The 23,995-nt window shown below is 34.7% G+C and overlaps 1 protein-coding gene across 2 annotated transcripts in view; it reads right to left on the reverse strand.

Moving 5' to 3' along the window:
* Positions 1–492: 492 nt before the first annotated feature.
* The window catches only part of LOC108695307 (thymocyte selection-associated high mobility group box protein TOX), a 171,801-nt gene continuing 148,298 nt past the window's right edge, over positions 493–23,995 (reverse strand). For both annotated transcript variants that reach the window (XM_041567875.1, XM_018223744.2), the window contains 4 exons: positions 18,622–18,702; positions 14,667–15,053; positions 4,662–4,813; positions 493–1,513 (listed from right to left, as the gene is read on the reverse strand). In XM_041567875.1, coding sequence (XP_041423809.1) covers positions 1,477–1,513; positions 4,662–4,813; positions 14,667–15,053; positions 18,622–18,702 — 657 coding nt within the window. In that variant the 3' untranslated portion in view covers positions 493–1,476. The remainder of the gene's footprint in view (positions 1,514–4,661; positions 4,814–14,666; positions 15,054–18,621; positions 18,703–23,995) is intronic.

Here is a 23,995-nt window from a genome sequence, read left to right on the forward strand (position 1 = left end):
TAACTAAGAGAATCTTAAAGCGTTTTGATTACTCTAAGGTTTTTTCAGTATTTGCTATCCAGTTAAAATGACATTTTGGCCTGGAGAAATTCTCCTATTTGTCAAACGACCTTTGATATTCATGTTAAATACAACTAGAACTAGGGCATTTTTCCTTCTTCATGGCTCTTTCACTAGATGTGACATGTGATCATAATAGCTTATAAGAACAATTTATCACTACCCTCATGCCAAGTTCTCGTGCCAAAACCTGATAGAGAACTAAGATGATGATGTATCATATTTCTTCACAATTGTTTGCTCCTGTGGTTCCTAACATTTTCCTGCAATCTACAGATATAAACAGCTGGTCATACCTTGCAAATCTCCTGCAGTGTGTTATCATGGCATCGTTTAGTTCAGACATAGAGGTGTAAATATTGATTTTGTACCTTAAAACTGCATTTGGTTTTTTTTTATTTGTCGCAACAGAAAGAAAACGGGTTGATGTGAGCCAAGCAAACTTAAGATGCTAAAAAATTACTTACAAACACCTAGATTTATTATTACATAAATAGGCTCAACAGGCTTCATTAAAAAAGATTAAATACAGACACAGTATGGAGGGGAAAAAATACAGAGCCATATAGCAAAGTTATAATTTAGCTGTTTCCAATCTGTTTCTGCATCTAGTAAAATAACAAGTAAGCTTTTGGCAGTTTTATACATATAAGGACATAATGACATTTACTAACAATTACACAAGGATTGATTAAAAAAAGCAATAATAATGCAGTAGAAAATAAACATGTTTGTGTTCTCTATGTCTTGCTGTACTCGCTCTGCCAATCAGCAGAGTAAAACGCATTCTTTCATCATTCCTGGGGAGAAACGCTTTCTCCAGAATGTTTTGAAAATATAGACATATTACATATTAGAAAACAAGTACAAATATGAATGTTTGCCAATTTTAGATTTATTTATAGTGAATAAACTGGAAGGAACCAACCTCAAACTGAAATGTAGCTACAAAAACATTCACATTTTTATATTGTGGACATAGGCGCTATTTACAACCTTGCTATGAGTGCTACATTAAGCCATTGGAAAAGTCCTTTGTACTTTTGTATAAACAAATTATTAAAACCAATGGAGAATCCAGAGAGTTTGCAGTTGCTAAGGCAGTAACTAGTGCAGCACTTCACAGCAAAATCAGCAGAAACTTTGAATGGTCCAATTTCCTTTTAGAAAGGAGGTGGTGGGGGTAGAAATCACGTTCTGAAATGGATTTTGGAAAGTGAAATTAAAGAAGCAAGACTATTCTTCCCAGAGTGGATGACCCACAAATGCAAATGTCCTAAGTGCTTAGCAACTTGTATCTTCTAAAAAACAAAATGGAAAAAAATGGAACGGGGTACGATTGCATAACACAATCCTTTGACAAATGCTGTCCCTGCTGTCCTCATCTGAAAATGTTTCCTTGTTTGATTCCTATGTTCAGGTGAGGTAGAGTGCTTTGTCCCTCTGCATGTTCCTGTGGAAAAGAAAAACGTGTTTTAAAATGTAACCATTTAGATCATTCTTTCTAGCATTTTGGTATTTTGTGGATAGTTTTGTCACTATTGATATTCAGTGTTATGTTCTTTCATGCTTGCATAGCAAGATCTTCTAATAGATATTGTACAGGTATAGGATCCCTTATCCAGAAATCCGAATTACAGAATGGCTGTCTCCATTTTATCCAAATAACCCAAATTTTTTTTTTTTTTTTAAAGATTTCCTTTTTCTGTGTAAGAATAAAACAGTAGCTTGTACTTAATCCCGACTAAGATATAATTAATCCTTATTGGAAGCAAAACCAGCCTATTGGGTTTATTTAATGTTTACATGAATTTCTAGTAGACTTAAGGCATGAAAACCCAAATTATGGAAAGATCAGTTATCCGGAAAACCCCAGGTCCCGAGCATTCTGGATAACAGGTCCCATACCTGTATATGGTGTTACAGCAAATCAATCCAAGCACAATCATGTTAACTAGTACAGTGTATTATACAGGATATTTGGAGAGGTGCTTTAATTACCAAATGCAAAAATGTCTCCAGGTAATAACTCTGAGCATTAGCACACACACCTAACAGCTGTATGTGCTAAGTGCTGCCTATACATTATATGCAATATGGCTACAGTATATTGAATTTACCAAATAGTAATGTGCAGGTTGGCCTGAAATCCACAGGACCCATGGGTCAGACAGATTCGGGCCAACTTATTGTCCCCTGAGGTGGGGGGTAGGCATGTAACTGGCTGATCCCATGACCTCTCTTCACATGCAAACCCCACAAATGATGGGGCGGCACTTGTTTATATACTTATGCTGCCCCTTCAATGGATTAATAATTCTGTGAAATCATTAATTTTTTTTTTAGAGTTTGTAAGTTTAGTTGTGGTTTTTTAAAACCTCTAAAACCACTAAAATCCAACCTCTAATAAATAAGCCTCCACATGTTGTGCTAGTAGGGATGCACCAAATCCACTCGGCCGAATCCTGGAATCCTTTGTGAAAGATTCTAACCGATACCAGTCCCAATTTGCATATGCAAATTAGGGGAGGGAAATAAACATTTTTTTACTTTCTTATTTTGTGACGAAAAGTCACATGATTTCCCTTTCCGCCCCTAATTTAAATATGCAAATTAGGGTTCGGACCCAAATCCAGGGCATCCCTACTAGATAAAATAACATTAAGAGGCACATTTACTAAGCTCGAGTGAAGGATTCGAAGTAAAAAAACTTTGAATTTCGAAGTTATATTTTTGGCTACTTCGACCATCGAATAGGCTACTACGACCTTCAACTACGACTTCGGTTCAAACGATTCGAATTAAAAATCGTTTGACTATTCGACCATTCGTTGGTCAAAGTACTGTCTCTTTAAAAAAAACTTTGACTACCTACTTCGCCACTTTAAACCTACCAAGCTTCAATGTTAGCCTATGGGGACCTTCCCCATAAGGTTTCAAGGTTTTTTTAATCGAAGGAAAATCCTTCGTTCGATGGTTTGAAATCCCTTGAATCGTTTGATCGAAGTATTTGCGGCAATATCGAGGGTTAATTAACCCTCGATATTCGACCCTTAGTAAATGTGCCCCTAAAACATTAGCACCAGAACTCATTAGTACAGGTATGGGATCCGTTATCCGGAAACCCATTATCCAGAAAGTTCCGAATTACGGAAAGGCCGTCTCCCATAGACTCCATTATAATAAAATAATCCAAATTTTTAAAAATTATTTTCTTTTTCGCTATAGTAATAAAACAGTAGTTTGCACTTGATCCAAACTAAGATATAAGTAATCTTTATTGGAATCGAAACCAGCCTATTGGGTTTATTTAAAGTTTACATGCTTTTCTAGTAGTCTTAAAGTGGGAAGATCCAAATTATGGAAAGACCCATTATCCCGAAAGCCCCATGTCCCAAGCATTCTGGTAAATAGGTCCCATACCTGTCATACAGACATAAAAAACTGTATAATAAAAGTTATACATGAATTAAACATGAAATCCAAATTCTTTTTTCTATTAAAGCATTTATAGCTGTTGTAAACACATTTAAAAATATCAGCTGTCAATCAAATATTGCCTGCCCCTCCTATATGCCTTAGGCATAGATGTTACTAGATGTTACTGCTCTCCACACATTCCCCCGTTCTCTTCACCATTTAATTGTGTAACAAGTGTATGGGGATGGACATCAGGTCCCCCATTCTGGTGCACAAACAAACTTTTGAGCTGATGCAAGGCTTGCCTTAATAACAGCATCCACAAAATGGCTCCTGCCTGCTTGCTATAATTATGAATTCCCTGACTGAAGGAAACAAGATTAAAATAATTTATATAGTGTAATTACAATTTATTTTGCATGACTAGCATGATAAAATAAGATTTGGAATTAGTTATTAGGGTGACAGGTCCCCTTTAAAGGAGAAGGAAAGGTTAAAACTAAGTAAGCCTTATCAGAAAGGTCCATCTAAATATACCAGTAAACCCCCAACGTAATGTTGCTCTGAGTCCCCTGTCAAAAGAAACACAGCATTTCTTTCCTTCTATTGTGTACACATGGGCTTCTGTATCAGACTTCCTGCCTTCAGCTTAAACCTCATTGCCCTGGGCAAGAGCATGCTCAGTTTGTTCCTCTCCCCCCACCCCTCCCTTCTCTACTGTAATCTGAGCCCAGAGCAGGGAGAGACTCAGGCAGGAAGTGATGTCACACCACATTAATACTGCAGCTCCTATTCTAAACAAACAGAGAGTTTATAGAGCTTTTTACTCAGGTATGGTAAAGCATTCTACAGAATAAATATAGCATTCTAGCTTGCACTATTGCAGCTAATCTATTGGCGATAAAATGCCTCCGTAGCTTTCCTTCTCCTTTAAGGGGATTTGAGTTTAGGAGTTTTATTATAGTGAGAAAAATTTGAGTTTTAGTAAATACCCCCTGAGTTTTGATGTTGTTATCACTTTATTTTAATACTAATTATTAAGTTATGTAAGTAATGCTTGTTATTAGGGTGACAGGTCCCCTTTAAGGGGATTAGGGTTTAGGAATTTTACTATAGTGAGAAAAATACTAATGAGCAAATACTAAAGACTCAACACTAGAGTGTGCTGGTTGACTACTCACCCATTACTGCAGTATTCATTGTTCCATTCTACAGTCTGTCCTGGAGGATTCCTGCAGCCTGAACGAACATACTCCATTGCTTGTGTAACAGCTTGGGCAGCTGTAGATGTTGGGCTGATAAGATTCTGATATTCTGACTGAAGAGAAAATCCCTAAATAAACAAATAAAAATTTCATTAGGAACAGACTTAATAAACTCTAGCTATAACATATGTCAAGAAAAGAACTCTCATGTAATCAAGTACACGTAAAAGCTGATTATTATAATTACTATGTATGTCTTTTTCATGTATTAAACACAATCTGCCATTAAAAGATACGCTATTGGACCTTAAACATCATTTTTCGAAAGTAAGGCCGTTTCAGTTAATGTTTATCATATTTTTTTACATTTTGATTGTTGATTATTTTTGAAACTCAAGGATACATTTGCTACATATATATGCAACAGAATCTTTTTTGAAAGGGACTGGCAGCAGGTGGCTGAGTGTTTTATGAGGCTACACCTATTCATGTATTGTTCTCCAAACCCTTTTCTTCATTCAGTCACAAAGGGACCATCTGCTTCTCTTTATTTGCACTTTTTTTTCCAACCACACACAAAAAAAAAAAAGCTTATAGTATTTAGCATTTATTTGCACTACAGAGATGAGAATATCATCGAAATGTATGAGTGGCAAAATAAATATATTACTTGTGCTAAATTTCAATATAATTATCTTTTTAAATGTACATATTTTGCCGAAATGATTTAATACCAGACATTTGAATTTGTACTGTATTTATTTGCAGCCTGACCAGAAATTGTGTTGTGTGGTGTGAGGACATTAAAAAATTAAAAAGCATTAGCATAGAACCCAGGAGCTGGAAATTTGTCGTTGTTAATAAATAATGTCTGCGTATTGCTATACTAACTACATTTTATTTCTACAACTGTACCAATTTTGTTCAAGAATAGTTAAAGAAAAACCATCAGGTCAACTGGCACAGCATATTTACTGTAAATGTCTCTTCAATCCATAGGTGATTGGTTTCTCAAGGTCACGTACAAAAAAATCTGATATACAGTAACTATGCTTCCTTCTGTTAGCCTTAGGGAAAATAACTCTCTTATTTAAAAAGTAAAGAGGAAAAGGATTAAAACTAACGAGGGAATTTATTAAAAGTCACGAAGAATAAAACAGTTTACACAAATAAGAATAAAAATTCGCATTTCGCAATGTACAGTAATACTCCTTAAAGGGATAATGTCATCGGAAAACATGTTTTTTTCAAAAAGCATCAGTTAATAGTGCTACTCCAGCAGAATTCTGCACTGAAATCCATTTCCACTTGTGCCTGCACTTTAGGAGAGAAATGCTTTCTGGCAGGCTGCTGTTTTTCCTTCTCAATGTAACTGAATGTGTCTCAGTGGGACATGGGTTTTTACTATTGAGTGCTGTTCTTAGATCTACCATGCAGCTGTTATCTTGTGTTAGGGAGCTGCTATTTGGTTACCTTCCCATTGTTCTTTTGTTTGGCTGCTGTGGGGGAAAAAGGGAGGGGGGTGATATCACCCTAATTTGCAGTACAGCAGTAAAGCGTGATTGAAATTTATCAGAGCACAAGTCACATGACTTGGGGCAGCTGGGAAATTGACAATATGTCTAGCCCCATGTCAGATTTCAAAATTGTTCAAAGGAAAAGAAAAAGATAGTAAGAGCCCCCTTACTCTCAAATTAATTAACTAGCTTATTTAAATTATATAGTGAACCAATGAGTTAATAATTATAAGTGCTTATAAAGTGCTTGTGCTAATAAACAAGATTTGCTTAGTTTGATTAAAGCTTAAAATAAATAACACAACAACAAGTTCAGAGAAGCATAATGTTGCTTTTTCTGTGTATTACAAAGTGGCCAGTGCCAATTTGTTAATTTATGTACTTAATCTATAAGCAATAGATTCAGAATTCCAATAAATTAAAAAGTGCTAGTGCTTAACCATTACTCAGTTACCGACTGAGTGTGGTTCGAAATAATTAATTTATGTAAGTGCTAGTGCATTATAAAATCACAAGGTAATTCGTTAAAAATTTCGTTTTACAAAAAGAGGAACCAGGACCAACATTCAAAGAAATTTGAGTAGGAAAAGGAAAATAGTGTAGAGGTGGAGAAGTCCCAAAGAAACTGCTGCCTGTTATTTTCTAAGCCCTGGGACCCCACACGGGGAGAAAGTAGTACACTGGGGACTGTGGTCTCGTATATTACATGCCCTATCTCTTAAAGAGCTAAAATCTAAAAAACCACAAATCCACCAGTGCCATATGAACAACAGAGAATGAAAAAATTGAATGCGGTTCCCTGGCCCAGACTATGAGTACCCAAATTCAGTTAAAAAAGATTGTTTTTAAAAAAAGGTTTTTTGATCGAAATGGTAGTTAGAATCTAAGCAACCATAAAATAAAATAAAGTATTATAGTGAAGAGAGGCTCTGCCAATGCGTTTCGCTAAAAAGCTTTGTCAAGGCAAAAATTTAAAAAACCTTTTTTTAAAAACAATCTTTTTTAACTGAATTTGGGTACTCATAGTCTGGGCCAGGGAACCACATTCAATTTCTTCATTCTCTGTTGTTCATATGGCACTGGTGGATTTGTGGTTTTTTAGATTTTAGCTCTTTAAGAGATAGGGCATGTAATATACGAGACCACAGTCCCCAGTGTACTACTTTCTCCCCGTGTGGGGTCCCAGGGCTTAGAAAATAACAGGCAGCAGTTTCTTTGGGACTACTCCACCTCTACACTATTTTCCTTTTCCTACTCAAATTTCTTTGAATGTTGGTCCTGGTTCCTCTTTTTGTAAAACGAAATTTTTAACGAATTACCTTGTGATTTTATAATGCACTAGCACTTACATAAATTAATTATTTCGAACCACACTCAGTCGGTAACTGAGTAATGGTTAAGCACTAGCACTTTTTAATTTATTGGAATTCTGAATCTATTGCTTATAGATTAAGTACATAAATAACAAGTTGGCACTGGCCACTTTGTAATACACAGAAAAAGCAACATTATGCTTCTCTGAACTTGTTGTTGTGTTATTTATTTTAAGCTTTAATCAAACTAAGCAAATCTTGTTTATTAGCACAAGCACTTTATAAGCACTTATAATTATTAACTCATTGGTTCACTATATAATTTAAATAAGCTAGTTAATTAATTTGAGAGTAAGGGGGCTCTTACTATCTTTTTCTTTTCCTTTGAATAATTGGCAACAGTAATTCACGCCTCCTTCCCTCCACAAGGTAACATTTAAACCTAAAGGACTGCCTTTCTTCCTTGTCAGATTCCAAAATTGAATATAAAAAAATCTGTTTGCTCTTTTGAGAAATGAATTTCAGTGCAGAATTCTGCTGGAGCAGCACTACTAACTGATTCATTTTTTTTTTCCCATGACAGTATCCCTTTAAACTGTTATGGCATTGCGAACTTTAATTGTGCATTGTGAGATTTAATTGCACATTGTCCATTTTTAAAAAGAGCTTGAAGGCGTCGTAATCTTTTGGAGCAAACATAACAACTCTGTAATGATAAAACAGTATCTTGTACTTGATGGCAACAAAGCTTCATGAATCCATATTGGTGGCAAAATGTTTAAAGGATTTTTAGCAGAAATAAAGTATGGTGATCCACCCTATGGAAAAAACCCTCATTTGCAAACACCAGGGGGCACATTTACTAAGGGTCGAATATCGAGGGTTAATAAACCCTCAAATTCGACCCTCAAAGTAAAATCCTACAAATTCGAATATCGAATTAGAAGGATTTACCGCAAATCCTACGATCGAACATTCGAACGAAAAATCGTTCGATCGAACTATGAAATCCTCAAAAAAACCTTAGAAAAGTGATGGGGAAGGTAGGCTAACATTATACCTCGGTAGGTTTAAACTGCCGAAGTATGTAGTCAAAGTTTTTTTTAAAGAGACAGTACTTCGACTATAGAATGGTCGAATAGTCGAACGATTTTTAGTTTGAATCATTCGAATGGTCAAACGAACGGTCGAATGGTCAAACGTTCGAAGGTCATAGTAGCCTATTCGATGGTCGAAGTACTTAAAAAAATACTTAAAAATTCAATTTTTTTTTACTTTTTTGAGGTATGTGATTTTTTTTAACTTTAATAATTTCGAAAGTACTGACAACTCGAATGGGAGGTTATTTAAGAAAAAACTTGAATGTCTAACAATCGATCAAATAGGAATGATTTGCAATCGAAAAATTTTAATCGAATTTGAATTGAGTTTTCCTCTAAAAAAAAACCTTGAATGCCAGGAAGGCTATTAACATCTTTAAATTGTTCAACAGACCTCTGCCATTGACTTCTACATGGATTCGGCAGGTTTTAGGTGGCGAAGTATTGGATTAGACTGTTTCCAGGGTCAAGGATTTCTCACATTAAATCTCACATTCAAATTCAAATCCGAGTTGGTGGTTTTAAATTTGAAATTATGAGTTTTGACCCCCAAAAAATTCAAAAATTCTAATTTTAATTTGAATTTACCATTTGAACCTTAGTAAATCTGCACCCTGTAAAATTTAACAGACCATAGGCAGAGAACATTCTTATTTTTATTTCTTATTATTTATTTATTCATATGAAAAATCTTGAAAATTCAAGTTTTAAAAATGCAGATTTCAATATTTTGATATTCATTTTTTTGCAGTGATTAGAAGAGAAAAGGCCATCTTGAATTGTAATAATCTTAAATTTGCACATATGGGTTTCTTATCAACAATTAAAATCTGACTATCCAAAAATGTTGTATTTACATTATTTGGAGTTTAATATTACGTTGAAGGCAGGAATGGCAGATCCACTGCATTACCATTCTATTTGAGATGTATCATATCACACAATAACTATCGTGAATAACAAAACTGTTTGTTTTTTAAGAGCACAAAGTGTCTTATAGCATTGATTGAGGGGAAAGCCAAGTTGATAACCTTTATTGGATCTATTTTACTGTAAATGCCTTCTTAGATGATTGTATTATTAACTTCTCAAACCCCCAAGTATCAATAACACAACTACTTTGCTTTTTAAGCATAAATAAAAAGAATAAAATAATCAATACCCAGCATGCATAAAGTAATGTTTTATTGTCAAAAAATAAGCAGATGGCTATTATATTTGCTTGCATTTCTTTGCAGTTCATTTGAAATTGCCATATTTTTCCGTTTTTTAAGTCACTATTAATTATTATATGAATTATTTTCTCCTGTCCTAATTTTGGTTTCTTTCATGGATTAAAATTTCAAATGCAACTGTAACCCTTTTTTTCTCTCTGCATTTACTCATCTGCTGTACATTCTTTAATAATGATCAATTTTTTTAAGCATGTAGTACAAGTGTTCAGAGGTTCAATTAAATCTTCTCAGTTTTTTCCCATTGTTACTCTCAGGAGAAAATTGCCAACTGTTTTCGATCATGCTTAGAATTATTAATTTGTTCTTCTTATGCAAGACTCCCAATATTGAATTTAATTATGAGTAGAGAAAACTTTGTATTCTGGATGTGATTTAGAACTCTGTAAGAACATGAAAATACACCCAACTTTGCACTTAACTATAATTTCATTTGCATTGAAAACATAAGTACTTTCATCAAACACTGGTATTTTTTTGCCCACAAATAATTTATTCATCAATTTCAAGGGCATTATTAAAACTCAAAAATTACAATTATGCTTGAAAGCATCTTTTTATTACTGAAGGTAACTGAACTAATTTTGTATAACTTTAATGGCACCTTCTTAGACTTCAACTTACTGATAAGTATAAATTCTTTAAATATAATATATAGTATGAAATAATGTAAATATGTAATAATGTAAAATGCAATGTACATTTTGGAGGAAGCATTACATTCCTGCTTCTAACTTGCAGTTCTTGTCCCCTTTCATAATAAGACGTTTGTAGTAAAAGTTAAAATATTTACATTTACCAAAATATTACATATTTTGTTCTGTGTTTTTTTTGCAAGGGAAATGTGATTGGCCGGTAGATAAAAATACTTTATTCAAAGCACAAACAAAATATTTATCATTTATTATATTTATTATAGATAGATATATAGATATTGTTGATAGATAGATAGATAGATAGATAGAGACCTAGGGGCACATTTACTAAGCTCGAGTGAAGGATTTGAATGAAAAAAACCTAGAATTTCAAAGTATTTTTTTGGGTACTTCGACCATCGAATAGGCTACTACGACCTTTGACTTTGATTTGAAAGAATCGAACTAAAAATCGTTCGACTATTCGACCATTCGATAGTCGAAGTACTGTCTCTTTAAAAAAAACTACTAAAAAAAAATACTTTGGCAGTTTAAACCTACCGAGGTACAATGTTAGCCTATGGGGACCTTCCCCATTACTTTTCTAAGCTTTTTTTGATCGAAGAAAAATCCCTCAATCAATCGCTTAAAATCGTTTGAATCGTTTGATTTGAAGGATTTTATTGTTTGATCGATTTTTTAGGATTAGTGCTAAAATCCTTCGAATTCGATATTCAAATTCGAAGGATTCTACTTCGAGGGTCGAATTTGAGGGATTATTAACCCTCGATATTCGACCCTTAGTAAATGTGCCCCATAGAGATAACTTTGAACTATTTATTGCTGAATTGCCATGTTAACTCTAATTGGAGTTTACATTACAAGCAAAACTGAACCAGAGGGTATTTCTCAGTTCAGTGAAGATGTGTGATTCTTAGGGGTTATTTATCAAAGGTCGAATTTCGAAGTTATGTAAATTTGTTTTAACTCTAATAAATTTGAATGTACTCACAACTCTAATGGGAGGTTATTTATGGCAAAACTTTAACGGCTAACATTCAATCAAATAGGAGCGACCCGAAAATTTGAAGTCGAAATTCGTGAAATGGTCAAAAAATTTTGCGAAACTGCAGTGAAAAATTGCCCAGTATCGGAGAAGTCACTCGCATCAAAAACATATTGTCAAAATTTTGACTTTAACGTTGCCATCAAAATTGACGCGAGCAGCAGAACTAACGCAAGCATCAAAATTCGAATTCAGCAAATTTTTCACAATTTCGCAAATTTTGCAGAAGTTTCACAGATTTTGTGGGAAGATGTTTCACAGATTTTGTGGGAAATTTTCATATTGTTCGGCGAAGCAAAACAGGACAATTTCGCCCATCACTACTCATAATGTTAAGGGTTAGTAAGGAGGTCTCTGCCCCAAAGAGCTCACAACATATATAATACATATTACAGGTTGTGTGTTTTCTCCTTGTGGTCTTGGGAAATGTATTCTTAGCATCTTATCTTATGCATCATTCAGATTGTAGGCAGCCTCTCAACATGTTTAACAACGTCTCTCTACAGTGCTGAGTGTAGTTACAGCAGCACTATATATGAACAGTTACCATTTATAACTATGTAATCATAACATTCCAAAGGGTCTAGTTTTTCTATGTATTGTAACTGTTATCAAATGCAGGTATGAACACATTTCCAGAATGGTTGAAAGTCAACAATGTCCTTTCTCGCTATACTCTTTAAATAAGCAACAGATCCTTCTGGCTTCTTTAGTGTTTCGCTGTGATAATAAAATTGTGGGCTCAATGTATTAACTTTAGCTGTCAAGAGATAATGGGAGTTTTGGATTTAACAATTTATTTTCTGTGCTGACTGATTTGTTTTAGCACTGAAAACAATTGTCCCAAATTGTTAATCCCCACGTGAGATCTGAATCTGGGATTAAATAACTGTATAGGTATTATTGTTCAGTGTTGCTCCTCAGATTTGTTGAATACATTGTGATAAATCGACATCTTTATCAGCTTTGACATATATGGCAATTAATAGTTACATTGTTAAGTTGGGTTGAAAAAAGACATTTATATTAGACTTTACATATTCTTGTCAAGATAAGAACCAAAGGGATCTTTGGCATTTCCTAGTTTTTAGAAATTGTCATGGCTTTATTGCTCTTAAATTATCAATTTAACAGAACCATGCAGCTTGTTTTAATGAATATGATACATTACAGTGTTTAATGATTTGTTGTGTTTGACAGCAACAGTACAAGAAAAAAATATAGAAATCAAATTATACAGCTGGAAAATCAGTACCAGAGAGACATATTCGTACACTGCACAAATCAAATATAATCCTAGCTCTAGATATCACATTGAGAATAACAAGCTGCTAGTTCGGCAAATAAAGATAATGATGAGAAAAAGGAGGCCATCATGATAGCATCATATTTTCTTATACTCTATCAATTTGAAATCTCCCAGTGTTCTCACACAACAATATTTAGATTGCTGTTTTGAATGCTATTTTAAAAAGTGTCTATTTCATGGATTCCATACGTGCATATATTTAGGGGCAAATTTACTTATGGTCTAATATCGAGGGTTAATTAACCCTCGATATTCGACTGTCAAAGTTAAATCCTTCGACTTCGAATATCGAAATCGAAGGAATTAGCGCTATTTGTTTGATCGTACGATTAAATCCTTCGACTCTTTCAATTCAAAGGATTTTAATCCATCGATCGAACGATTTTTGTTCGACCAAAAAAAGATTGCTAAGCCTATGGGGACCTTCCCCATAGGCTAACATTGACTTCGGTAGCTTTTAGGTGGCGAACTAGGGGGTCGAAGTTTTTTCTTAAAGAGACAGTACTTCGACTATCGAATGGTCGAATAGTCGAACGATTTTTAGTTCGAATTGTTCGATTCGAAGTCGTAGTCGAAGGTCGAAGTAGCCCATTCGATGGTCGAAGTAGCCAAAAAAAACATTCAAAAATTTTTTTTCTTCTTTTCCTTCACTCGAACTAAGTAAATGGGCCCCCTATAGTGTCTTATCTTGGTCTTGTACACACAGCCAATCAGAAAAATAATCAAACTGCATATATTTATTGCATGCTAAGAATCCCCCAGTTTTGAGGTTAGGTCTTCAGTAATTAATACAACATTTTCATTGCTATTTTGACAAGAAAGCAATTGGCAAGGTTTCCCTTTTACAGTTAAAAAGGATACTAAAGATAATTCAACTGAAATAATAATGCAAGTTATTGCATTATGTAGTATGTTTGATGTCGTATGGCATATAATATACAATTAGGCTGCCTCCCATAGACTCCATTATATCCAAATAATCAAATTTTAAAAAATTATTTCCTTTTTTCTGTAATAATAAAACAGTATCTTATTCATGATCCCAACTAACATATAATTAATCCTTATTGGAAGTAAAAACAGTCTATTGGGTTTATTTTATGTTTACATGATTTTCTAGTAGACTGAAGGTATGAAGATCCAAAGTACGTAAAGATCCATTATCCAGAAAACCCCAGGTCCCGAGCATTCTGGAAAACAGGTCCCATACCTGTACTGTAATTCAGTAATTTAAGAATCCCTGAAAATGATTTTTACATATTGAACTGTCTCTGCGGCACAAGAAGTTCAAGTCACTTTATAAAGGTTAGAGGAATTGATAAAGGAATTATTTATTTAAAAGTGTGAACATACTGTAGGTAAGAGTGAGGGAAGTTCCAATTTATGAAGTTGCATTTTACAGCGTTATGGAGGTACCCAGATACTTTGGGATCACATTCGATCATCTGGGTCACGATAAGTGATGTCAAAAGAAAGAAGTGAGTTACCTATCTCTCTTGCTTTTCCTAGTATTGATTGTTTTTTATTGCAATATTTTATAAATAAATAAAAACTTGCCACCTAAAACCTTGTGACTGAGCAAAAAGAAAAAAAATCACTAGAAACTTTTTATAAAGATTATCCTAAACCATGTGATCGAATGGTAATAAGAATATTCTTTTGCATTATCACTGTGTTAAAATCACATTAAAGGCTATCTCAAGTAGAATGTGCTATACACTACATTTTAAACAACAGCCCATCCTACACATTATTAGGTTGTGTCTAATGAATTACAGCTGCCCACCAAAATCAGAGCAATAAACCAACCTGCTGCATTACTGGTGAATGCAAAGATGTCTGCCCCTGCATCTGTAGCTGGTTTCCAATGGACTGCTGCATTGAGAAGGGCTGGTGTTGCTGCATGTGAAGATGCTGATGGAGAGGTGGACTCATTTGAAGTGAAGGAGGTGGAGAAACAGCCATGCTTGCTAGAGAAACAGTCACTGGCATTTGGTTGCTGGGTTTAGGAGCTATGCTCCTGTTTATCCCAGGATGCATTGCAGATAGGTGAGGACTTATTGCTGATTGCTGATGGTAGGGTGAATTTAGATACAACGTGGAATGTGATTGTGCGGTCCCATGAAAAACTGGTGCTTTTGCATTCATCATTTGAGAAGGCTGAGATGCCTTGGCATCAATAGGATCACTGTAGCTCTTTTAGGAAAAAACAACAAACAAAATACATTCAGTTTTATACAAATGAAATACAGACTTTACTGTTCTTACATTTCAGACATACCCTAGAGGTGGCATTCTTTTATGCAATTGTAAGCCTACTCTCCTACTTTGGTTACCTAGAAAGATAAAATATTATACATCTAGACCTTTATACTACGAACACTACACTATAGCAGCATATGTTACCACTAACTGAATGAATGATATTTGCTTGAGGTAAACTGCAAGTTCAGGTTACTGAAAAGGTCATTTGTATGATAAATTGCATGTTCAGTGGCTAGAATTTTGATTGATCTTCATTGAAACCCTTGAGGGGCTGGCTGCACCTTGCAAAATCAATTACTGCAGTTTGTACAATGTTTAGAATGGGTCAGTTTAGGAGGTAAATATAAATTAATTCTCTTTAGCTTTGTTCAGGCAATGTATTATTTTCACAAGTGTCCGCAATACAAACAAATATCTGTCAGACTTCTTTCAACAATGTAAGCTACGATTCTTACCAGTTTACGAGATTTGTTTTAGATTTGTCAGATTAATTTTTATGTTTGTGGAATATGTATTAATTAGGAAAAACTATTAACCACAATATTTAGAATTCAGAAACTCTCTTGTTAAAAGACATTAAAAGCCTTATAAAAATGTGGGGCTGATCATTTATAGGCATTTATTTTTTTTAACAAGTGCTGCTGATTTAATTTTTTCAAATGTGGAAAATAATTGTCCAAATTGTTAGGGGTACTAGTGCAGTTGCAGTCCCCATACTTTCCCCATAACCAGTTGTATGAAACACTTTAATAAAAAATGTACTCTTTGCACTTTTGAACTTTTGTATAGTTCTTCTCTGTGCCACTCAGTCCTTTCTGGCTTTTGTTCCGAAGTGACGTGAGACAGACTTTTCTGTTCATTTTGGAAATTGAGCCTTTGCAATCACAATGACATTATGGGTAAAAACGCAGGACTGAAAAAAAAAACATGCTGATTGCACTTGAAATTGCACTTTTTTTTCAATTATTTTTTGCATTTGAAAAAAACATTCACATCAGTACCACTTGTAAAAAAAATTGTTTGCTCAAAGCCATCAAACACATTAACGGGCAGATTTAGGTTTGAATAGTAGATTTGAATTCAAATTTTCGAATTTTATTTTTGGTCAAAACTCACAAATTCGAATTGAGAATAATCCAAACTTGATTCAAATTTAAGATTTATAAAACCTTTAACCTGGGGACAATTCAAATTTGAATTTGCCACCTAAAACCTGGTGAGTTTATGTAGAAGTCAATGGGAGAGGTCCAGTGACCCATAAGAAGATGCTAATAGCCTTTCTGACATTCAATTTGAGTTTTTGAGTCAGTAATATTAATTCGAGTTTTAGACGTTCTAATTTTTTCTTAAATAACCGCCCATTCAAATTTCGAGTATATTCAAATTTATTAGAGTAAAAAAAATTCACATGAATTTGAAATTCGACCTTTGATAAATGAGCCTCAAGAGGCAGATTTATCAAGGGTCAAATTTCGAATTTGAAAAACTCCGAAATTCGAATTCAAAAATATCAACCAAAATTGAAGGGTTTTTTGGGCGAATAGGTCAGTTTCGATCAAATTCAAATCGTACGAATCAAAGTTATAGTGCATTCGATCAAATTCGATTCAAAGTTATTCCAAAAAAATCTTAGGTTTTTCAAAGTCCACCAATTGACTACAAATAGGTTCTAGGAGGTCCCCCATAGGCTAAAACAGCAATTCGGCAGATTTTATACAGCGAATGGTCGGTCGAATTTTTAAAGAGTCAGTACATGATAAATTTTGAAATTTAACTGTTATAAATGTGTCAGTTTGCTAACACTTTTCTAACAGTAAGGGCCCCATTTTTGATTTCCCAAATTTTTGTGCTCAGCCAATTATAAAGGAAAACTTTGGCAGCTTTTAGTCATAAGTTGGTATATCCAGACAGACTGAAGAATGATGGCTGCCACACCCCATGACAGTAATTTTACTTGTGCATATGGAATGCTGGTTAGCCCAAATGACTTCTAAGGATTCCTGGGGAATCATTTGGCTGCGATGACTGAAGGTAATACAAATTATTTTGGCACATATCCAAAATATTGTAGTAGATGTTGAACCATCTTAATATATCTGAATAAATCATTTGTTATAGCTGATGTTCCATCTTTACATGTACATTTTGGACTTACATAGAAATGTGAATAGCAGTAGTTAAATGATATAATGTGTGTTTAGAACATAACCCAAATGTATTAATAAATCAAATGAAATGATGAGGTCTAAAAACTGGAAAAGGCTACGAATAATCCCTTCTTCCACAACATATGTATTACAGAAGGATAGCACCTATGAATTATGATGTATAACACATGTAAGACTGGTATTCTTAGGTTCTCCCATCTGGCATCACGTCTACAAAAACATATAATGCTGCGTTAAAGGGCATGTAAAGTCTAAAATAGAATAAGGCTAGGAATGCTGTATGTATTTTGTATACTAAATATAAACATGAACTTACTGCACCACAAGCCTAATTAAACAAATAATTTATGCTTTCAAAGTTGGCTACAGGGGGTCACCATCTTGTAACTTTGTTAAACATCTTTGCAAGACTAAGACTGTGCACATGCTCAGTGTCGTCTGGGCTGCTTAGGGATCATCATAAACAAAGCTGCTTGAGTTCTGCGTGGCTGGGAAGTAAGGCAGGGGCTCCCCCTGCTGTTCATAAGTATGATTGTTTCCCTGCTCAGTAGTTAGGGACCATCTGACAATTCCTATCCACAGCAGTAAATGAAGGGAGAATTTCACTGCATACAGGCAGGTTTCTTATAAAATGATACACATTTTTTAATTAAAGTATATTGGAGATAGGTTTCTTTTTCATTAAAGAAAGTAAAAATGGGATTTTATTTTTTTGCCTTTACATGCCCTTTAAGTGCTCCAAACGAATAGAGGAAATATTAGGCTGATGTTTTCTTTCATTTAACCTTAATGCATTTGCAAGTTTGTTTTTACTATGATGTTGTTTAGATTGGTAACATGAATTCCATTTCACAGATTTATTTCATCCAGTCAATGTTTGGGCTCCTGCATCACTGCTTTGGAAGAGCCCTCAATCTGGTTTTAGTTTTCGCTTGTCAAATGGTCATAACGCTACGCTACTGAAATTCAGACCAGTCTGTACTATTTATAATTCCCCACAACCTACAATTGCCATCACTACAAATGTTTTGAAGCCATGCATTGAATATAGTAAGAGAAACATTTTCCATATTGAAATAGCAGTTTGTCAGTAACTAATATGCTGTAAATAATACAGTGGTGTTGGAAATCACTCATTATTTCCTAACGGTGTCCATTATGGTGTGGCCACAAAGAGCCATTCACAGACCACAATCTATGCTATTAAGCTGTTGTAAATTATCCTTACTGTTGTTTATAATATGAAATGTTGCATTCAGTAATGCTATTTCGGCAACGTATTCCACTAATATTGGTTTAATGTAATGTACAACATAAATATTTGATATTACCTTGGATACAAGACTTGCTCTGTATGCAGCCAACTGCTTTAGATATTCCTTTTTGGCAGCCTCAGTTTTCTTTTTGTATACCTTCAAGAAAAGATACAGTTGAAATATTCAATCATATACGGCTTACTGTAAATGGACAGCGGATTTACTTTTCCAGCTACTACATCTTATTTAGGCATTTTGATTACTATACCACAAGGTTATAACTTTTGCAATCATTGTAAATCCTCAACTAAGGCCAAAGGAGACATCATACATTGGCAAAGAAAGCAGAAAGATATTTAAGATGTTAACACACATGCACACACACATATTTTTACCGTGAACTGTGAGTAGCTTTGCTACACACTGCATTTCTTCTTCTTATAGACTTCTTTTTGGCAACTAACAACATAAAAAATTTTCACACTGTCTGAAATTCGATATCTATCACCAAGCTAAATTGTAAATATTTACAATGCTGCTATGAGAAATTCCAAAGATCAGGACAAAATCCGATCTGATTACTGAACTGGATTTATACCTCAATGCAGTCTCTATAGTGAGCCTATTCTTGAATGGAGTGGGGGATGCAATGCAGTATCCATACCGATTAGAGGTTCATCCATGGACACCAGTAGCTCTATACTTTTATTGCTGCACTACAACCCATTAAGTCCATTACATATTTCGTACTACCCTAAGAAAAACTTGTCTTACCATCTGTCATGACATCATGGCTGTGTTTATATATATATATATAGACACGCAGGGGCAACTTTAGGTGAGTGGTGCCTATAGAGTAGAGTAGAAAATAAAAACTCTCCCCAGCCGCAGCCCTCCTTTGCAATTCTGGTGGTGAGTCTAGGTTCTTGAGGGGTATCATGTGTAGTAGCAGAGTGACAACATTTGTAACCAGAAGTGATGTCTCATAACATCACTTCAATATCTTGGGGCACACTTAGGCCTGGTGCCTAGGGTGACACCGGGCCTAAATACAACACTACATTTATTGTTTCTTTTCTGTACTGTTTTGTAATCGACCATATATTCTTATCTGATATGTACACAAAGCAAATGCTTAGCATTCAATAAACATTTTGCACTGTGATCAATCAATCCATCTAAGGCAAATAATTAGAGCAAGAAGAGGCCATAATATGGGAAGAATAGGAGTATGCATCTGTGTTAAGTGCCAGTCTTACTGTACCAGGTTGTAGTTGAAAATACAGCATTGGTAGTTTACTGTAGTAAACTCATCCACTGAGCCACTAGGCTTCATCAGCGATATCAGCAAATGTATAATGCACCATCTTTTTTGTTTTTAGACAGATTTAAAACAGCATAATCCAGCAAAACACAACATGAAATACACAGAATATAGTGGGAAGCACACTAGTGATGGCTATGTTTCTTATCACCTGGTATGGGGCTTTTGCCATATGGGAGTAGAGTGTCAATGGAGTAAGTAGGTGGTAGAGAGTTAGAGAATCAAGATGATGTCACATAATGTTTGTTCATTAGAACCATTCAGCAATCCTTTTTTCATCATCCATTATGATTCCCAAACTTCAGCCAGACAGCAGTAAAAATTCTTAGCTTGCACAACAGCAAATAATAAGTCCACAAAAAAATTAAAATCACCTATGAAATACCTAGAAATACCTATGTCTACAGTTTACCTTAAAATGGGCCTTAACTATGGTATAGACACTATACTATAGTTAATTGTTTAAGTTTACTACCCTTTTAATATGTAGTGAATGCAAAAACTGACTTTTAGCTCAAACTGCTCAATCTGAGAATATTTAGTGCAAATCTGTCACAAATGTGCAGTATATTAATAAACAAATTGTATGGTAATTGGCTCCACATGAGCACCTGTGATTCATACTGATTCATAGAATGATGGTTTGTTTGCACATGAGAAGATTGTTCACAGCTGCCTAACACTTTCTAGAAGTTTGGTATTGCTTAGCTTTGGGTCTGTTTTCTGAAACAAATATTATTGTGGCAACAATATGTTAGTATTGCTTTAGGTAAGCTCCTAAGGAATATGTTATTGTGCTACGTCTATGATATGTTCTTTACTAGGACATAGAACCCATACAAGTTCCCTTATTTATGTGCCTAGTGCTACCTTGGTCAGATGGATAACGAATAAAAATGGTTGCATTCTAAATAACACAGGAGCAATGTAGCTTAACACTATGGGACTTATTTGCACTCATTAACATACTGCAAATATATACATTTGGAAACATGTACAGCAACAGCAATTGTGTCATTTTAGATTAAAAGGGTGGTTCACCTTTAAGTCAACTTTTAGGGGCCCATTTAGTAAGGGTCAAAGTGAATTCGAAGTGAATTTTCGAATTCAAAAACTTCAAATTTCGAAGTAATTTTTGGGTACTTCAACCATTGAATAGGCCAAAATTCGATTCTAATTGAAAAAACTTTGAATATTCGACCAATCGAAGTACCAATCGAAGTATTGTCTCTTTAAAAAACTTCGACACTTCGCCACCTTAAACCTGCCGAATTGCTATGTTAGCCTATGGGGACCTCCTAGAACCTATAGCCAGTATTTGGCTAAGTTTTTAGAAGTCGATTTTTTGAAAATCGTTTCATCGATCGATTAAATCGTTCAAATCGTTTGATTCTAACGATTGCTACGTTCGATCGAACGATTTGAATTCCATCGAAAACGGCTAAATTCACTAAAAAAACCCCATTGACTGTCGAATTTCTACAATTCGATGGTCGAATTTCGAAGTTTTACCACTTTGAAATTCGACCCTTAGTAAATGTGCCATTTAATATGTTAAAGAATGGCCAAATTCTAAACAACTTTGCAGCTGGCCTTAATTTTTTCTTTTTTATAGTTTTTGAATTATTTGCCTTCTTTTGTTTCCAGTTTTCAAATGGGGTCACTGACCCCATCTAAAAAACAAATGCTCTGTAAGGCTACAAATGTATTGTTATTGCTACTTATAAATACTCATCTTTCTATCCAGGCCCTCTCCTATTCATATTCCAGTCTCTTATTCCAATTAATGCATGGGTAATTTGGACCCTGGCAACCAGAATTGCTGAAACTGCAAACTAGAAAGCCGGAGAATAAAAAGCTGAATAGCTCAAAAACCACAAATAATAAAAAAACTGCAAATTGCAAATTTGTCTCAGAGTATTACTCTCTACTTCATACTAAAAGTTAATTTAAAGGTGAACAACCCTTTTAAATTACAAATACCCATGTACATATGTAATTAATGCCAGGATATAACATTTTTATTGCATTTGGTAACTATTTAATAAATTCCACATTTCCAAATTTTTTCCCAAAAAAAAAAGCAGAATGCATTGGCTTTTCTGGTAGAAACAAAATGTAAAAAATACATATTGCTAATACCAGATTCCTATATAAAATGTTAGAGATTTCTACATTAATTATTACATGCCATTCTAATTTACTTATGGAGCATTTCCTGACTGTCAGGTTAGCAAAATGTTTAACGAATTGACACATTAATCAAAGCAGATCAATGTGTCCTTTATATGAGAATGCTTTTGAATAATCAAAAATCATCACCAACACAATTCAAGTAATACATGTATCCAAGATTTAGAATCTTCATGAAGCTTAACTACTTTTCAAGGTCAATGGTAAAAAAAAAATGAATGCCAAAAAAAGCATCAAAACTTGCCCAACGTTTTTTTTTTGAATACTAGCTTATTCAACAAAAAAGCCACAGAATATTCCTACATGTGTTTTTTTCACAGAAAAAAATCATACACCAGTGAAAATCACATCGGGAAACTGGGAAAATAAATAAAGTTGCTTGAGAATATTCCCATTGACTGCCATGCAAACTCACTAGCTTTTACTTGCCAGTTTTTTTTTTATACATTTTGTTTTCTTCATTAAATATTGATTAGTCAAGGTTCTTATGAATATTCTCAGTAGTTTCTTAAAAGCAAACTCAATTTTTCATAAATTGGCCCCTTAACTGCAGCAATGTGGGAGTCAACTTATTCATTACACCTGCAGTCTATACTGATCTGGGAAGTGATCAGAGTTCTGCTGTGTATTCAGGATTCTGTGTTATACAGGTATCCGTTATCCCGAAACCCATTATCTGAATTACGGGAAGGCCGTCTCACATAGACTCCATTCTATCCAAAAAATTCCAATTTTTTAAAATGATTTCCTTTTCTCTCTAAAAATAGAACAATATTTTGTACATCATGCCAACTGAGATATAATTAGTCTTTACTGGTGACAAAACATGCCTAGTGGCTTTAATAAATGTTTACATGATTTTCTAGTAGACTTAAGGTATGAAGATCTGGATTACAGATAGATCCATGATCCAGGTCCCAAACATTCTGGATAATATAATATATACCTTTATATTGGTTTATCCTTCTCTACACTTGCCTTCATTCACATCTCTATTTTAGTTGCTCTTTTTTTAAACATCTCCACTGCCTCTTCCTTCTTCATCCCTCTGAGCCCATCCAGACATATGGAATTGTGCAAGCCCACACCCCAATCCATGCAGCTGAAATAAACCAGTATGCCCAGACAACCATCGGTGATACATGTGGATTAGATATGCTGAAGGGAAGATTACAGTCTGAGAATGAAGTACCGCAAAGGAATCTTCCCCATGTGGTGGAAAGCAGCAAACATTGTAAAGTTCTATCCAAATATGGGAGCTTTTATGCTCTGGTCTGTGACTGTAACAATGAATTTCTTTATAGAAAGTTCTATTTTGTAAGCATTACTGTCAATCTAAGTAAGGTTAAGTTCCATGGGTTTATGAGTATTTGGAAGATGATTTAAAAGCAAATAATAACATTTGTCTTGTGGGTGTAGAAACACCAATAAGGGTAAGTCCACACAGGGCATTTTGGGGAGATTTGGTCGCCTGGCGACTAATCGCCTCGTTTTTGCAGCGACCAATCTCCCCAAACGCCTTCCCTGTTCTTGAGCCGGCTAAAATGAAAAAACGCCGGCTCTAATCACCGCGTGTGATTAGCGCTGGCGTTTTTTCATTTTAGCGCATATTCAGGGAAGGCGTTTGGGGGATTAGTTGCCAGGCGACCAAATCTCCCCAAAACGCCTTGTGTGGCCTGACCCTAAAGGGTAAATGATTTGATGGACTTGACACAATATTAATGGAATTGCATTGACTCGAAGAAAAAACATTGGTTAGTAGGTTTTGTTGACTTCAAAAGTGTATTTCCAATTCTTCATATCCCTGCTGCTTCTAATTTATCAGGACAGGCTCATAATTGAAGCAAATTTATTTACTCTTGCCACTTCTACCAGGGGAGGGGAGGACACAGCAGCAGGAGGAAATACGTGGGAAATTAAATTCTTCTCACA

The sequence above is a fragment of the Xenopus laevis genome, chromosome 6S, assembly GCF_017654675.1.
Source record: "Xenopus laevis strain J_2021 chromosome 6S, Xenopus_laevis_v10.1, whole genome shotgun sequence".
Taxonomy (NCBI): domain Eukaryota; kingdom Metazoa; phylum Chordata; class Amphibia; order Anura; family Pipidae; genus Xenopus; species Xenopus laevis.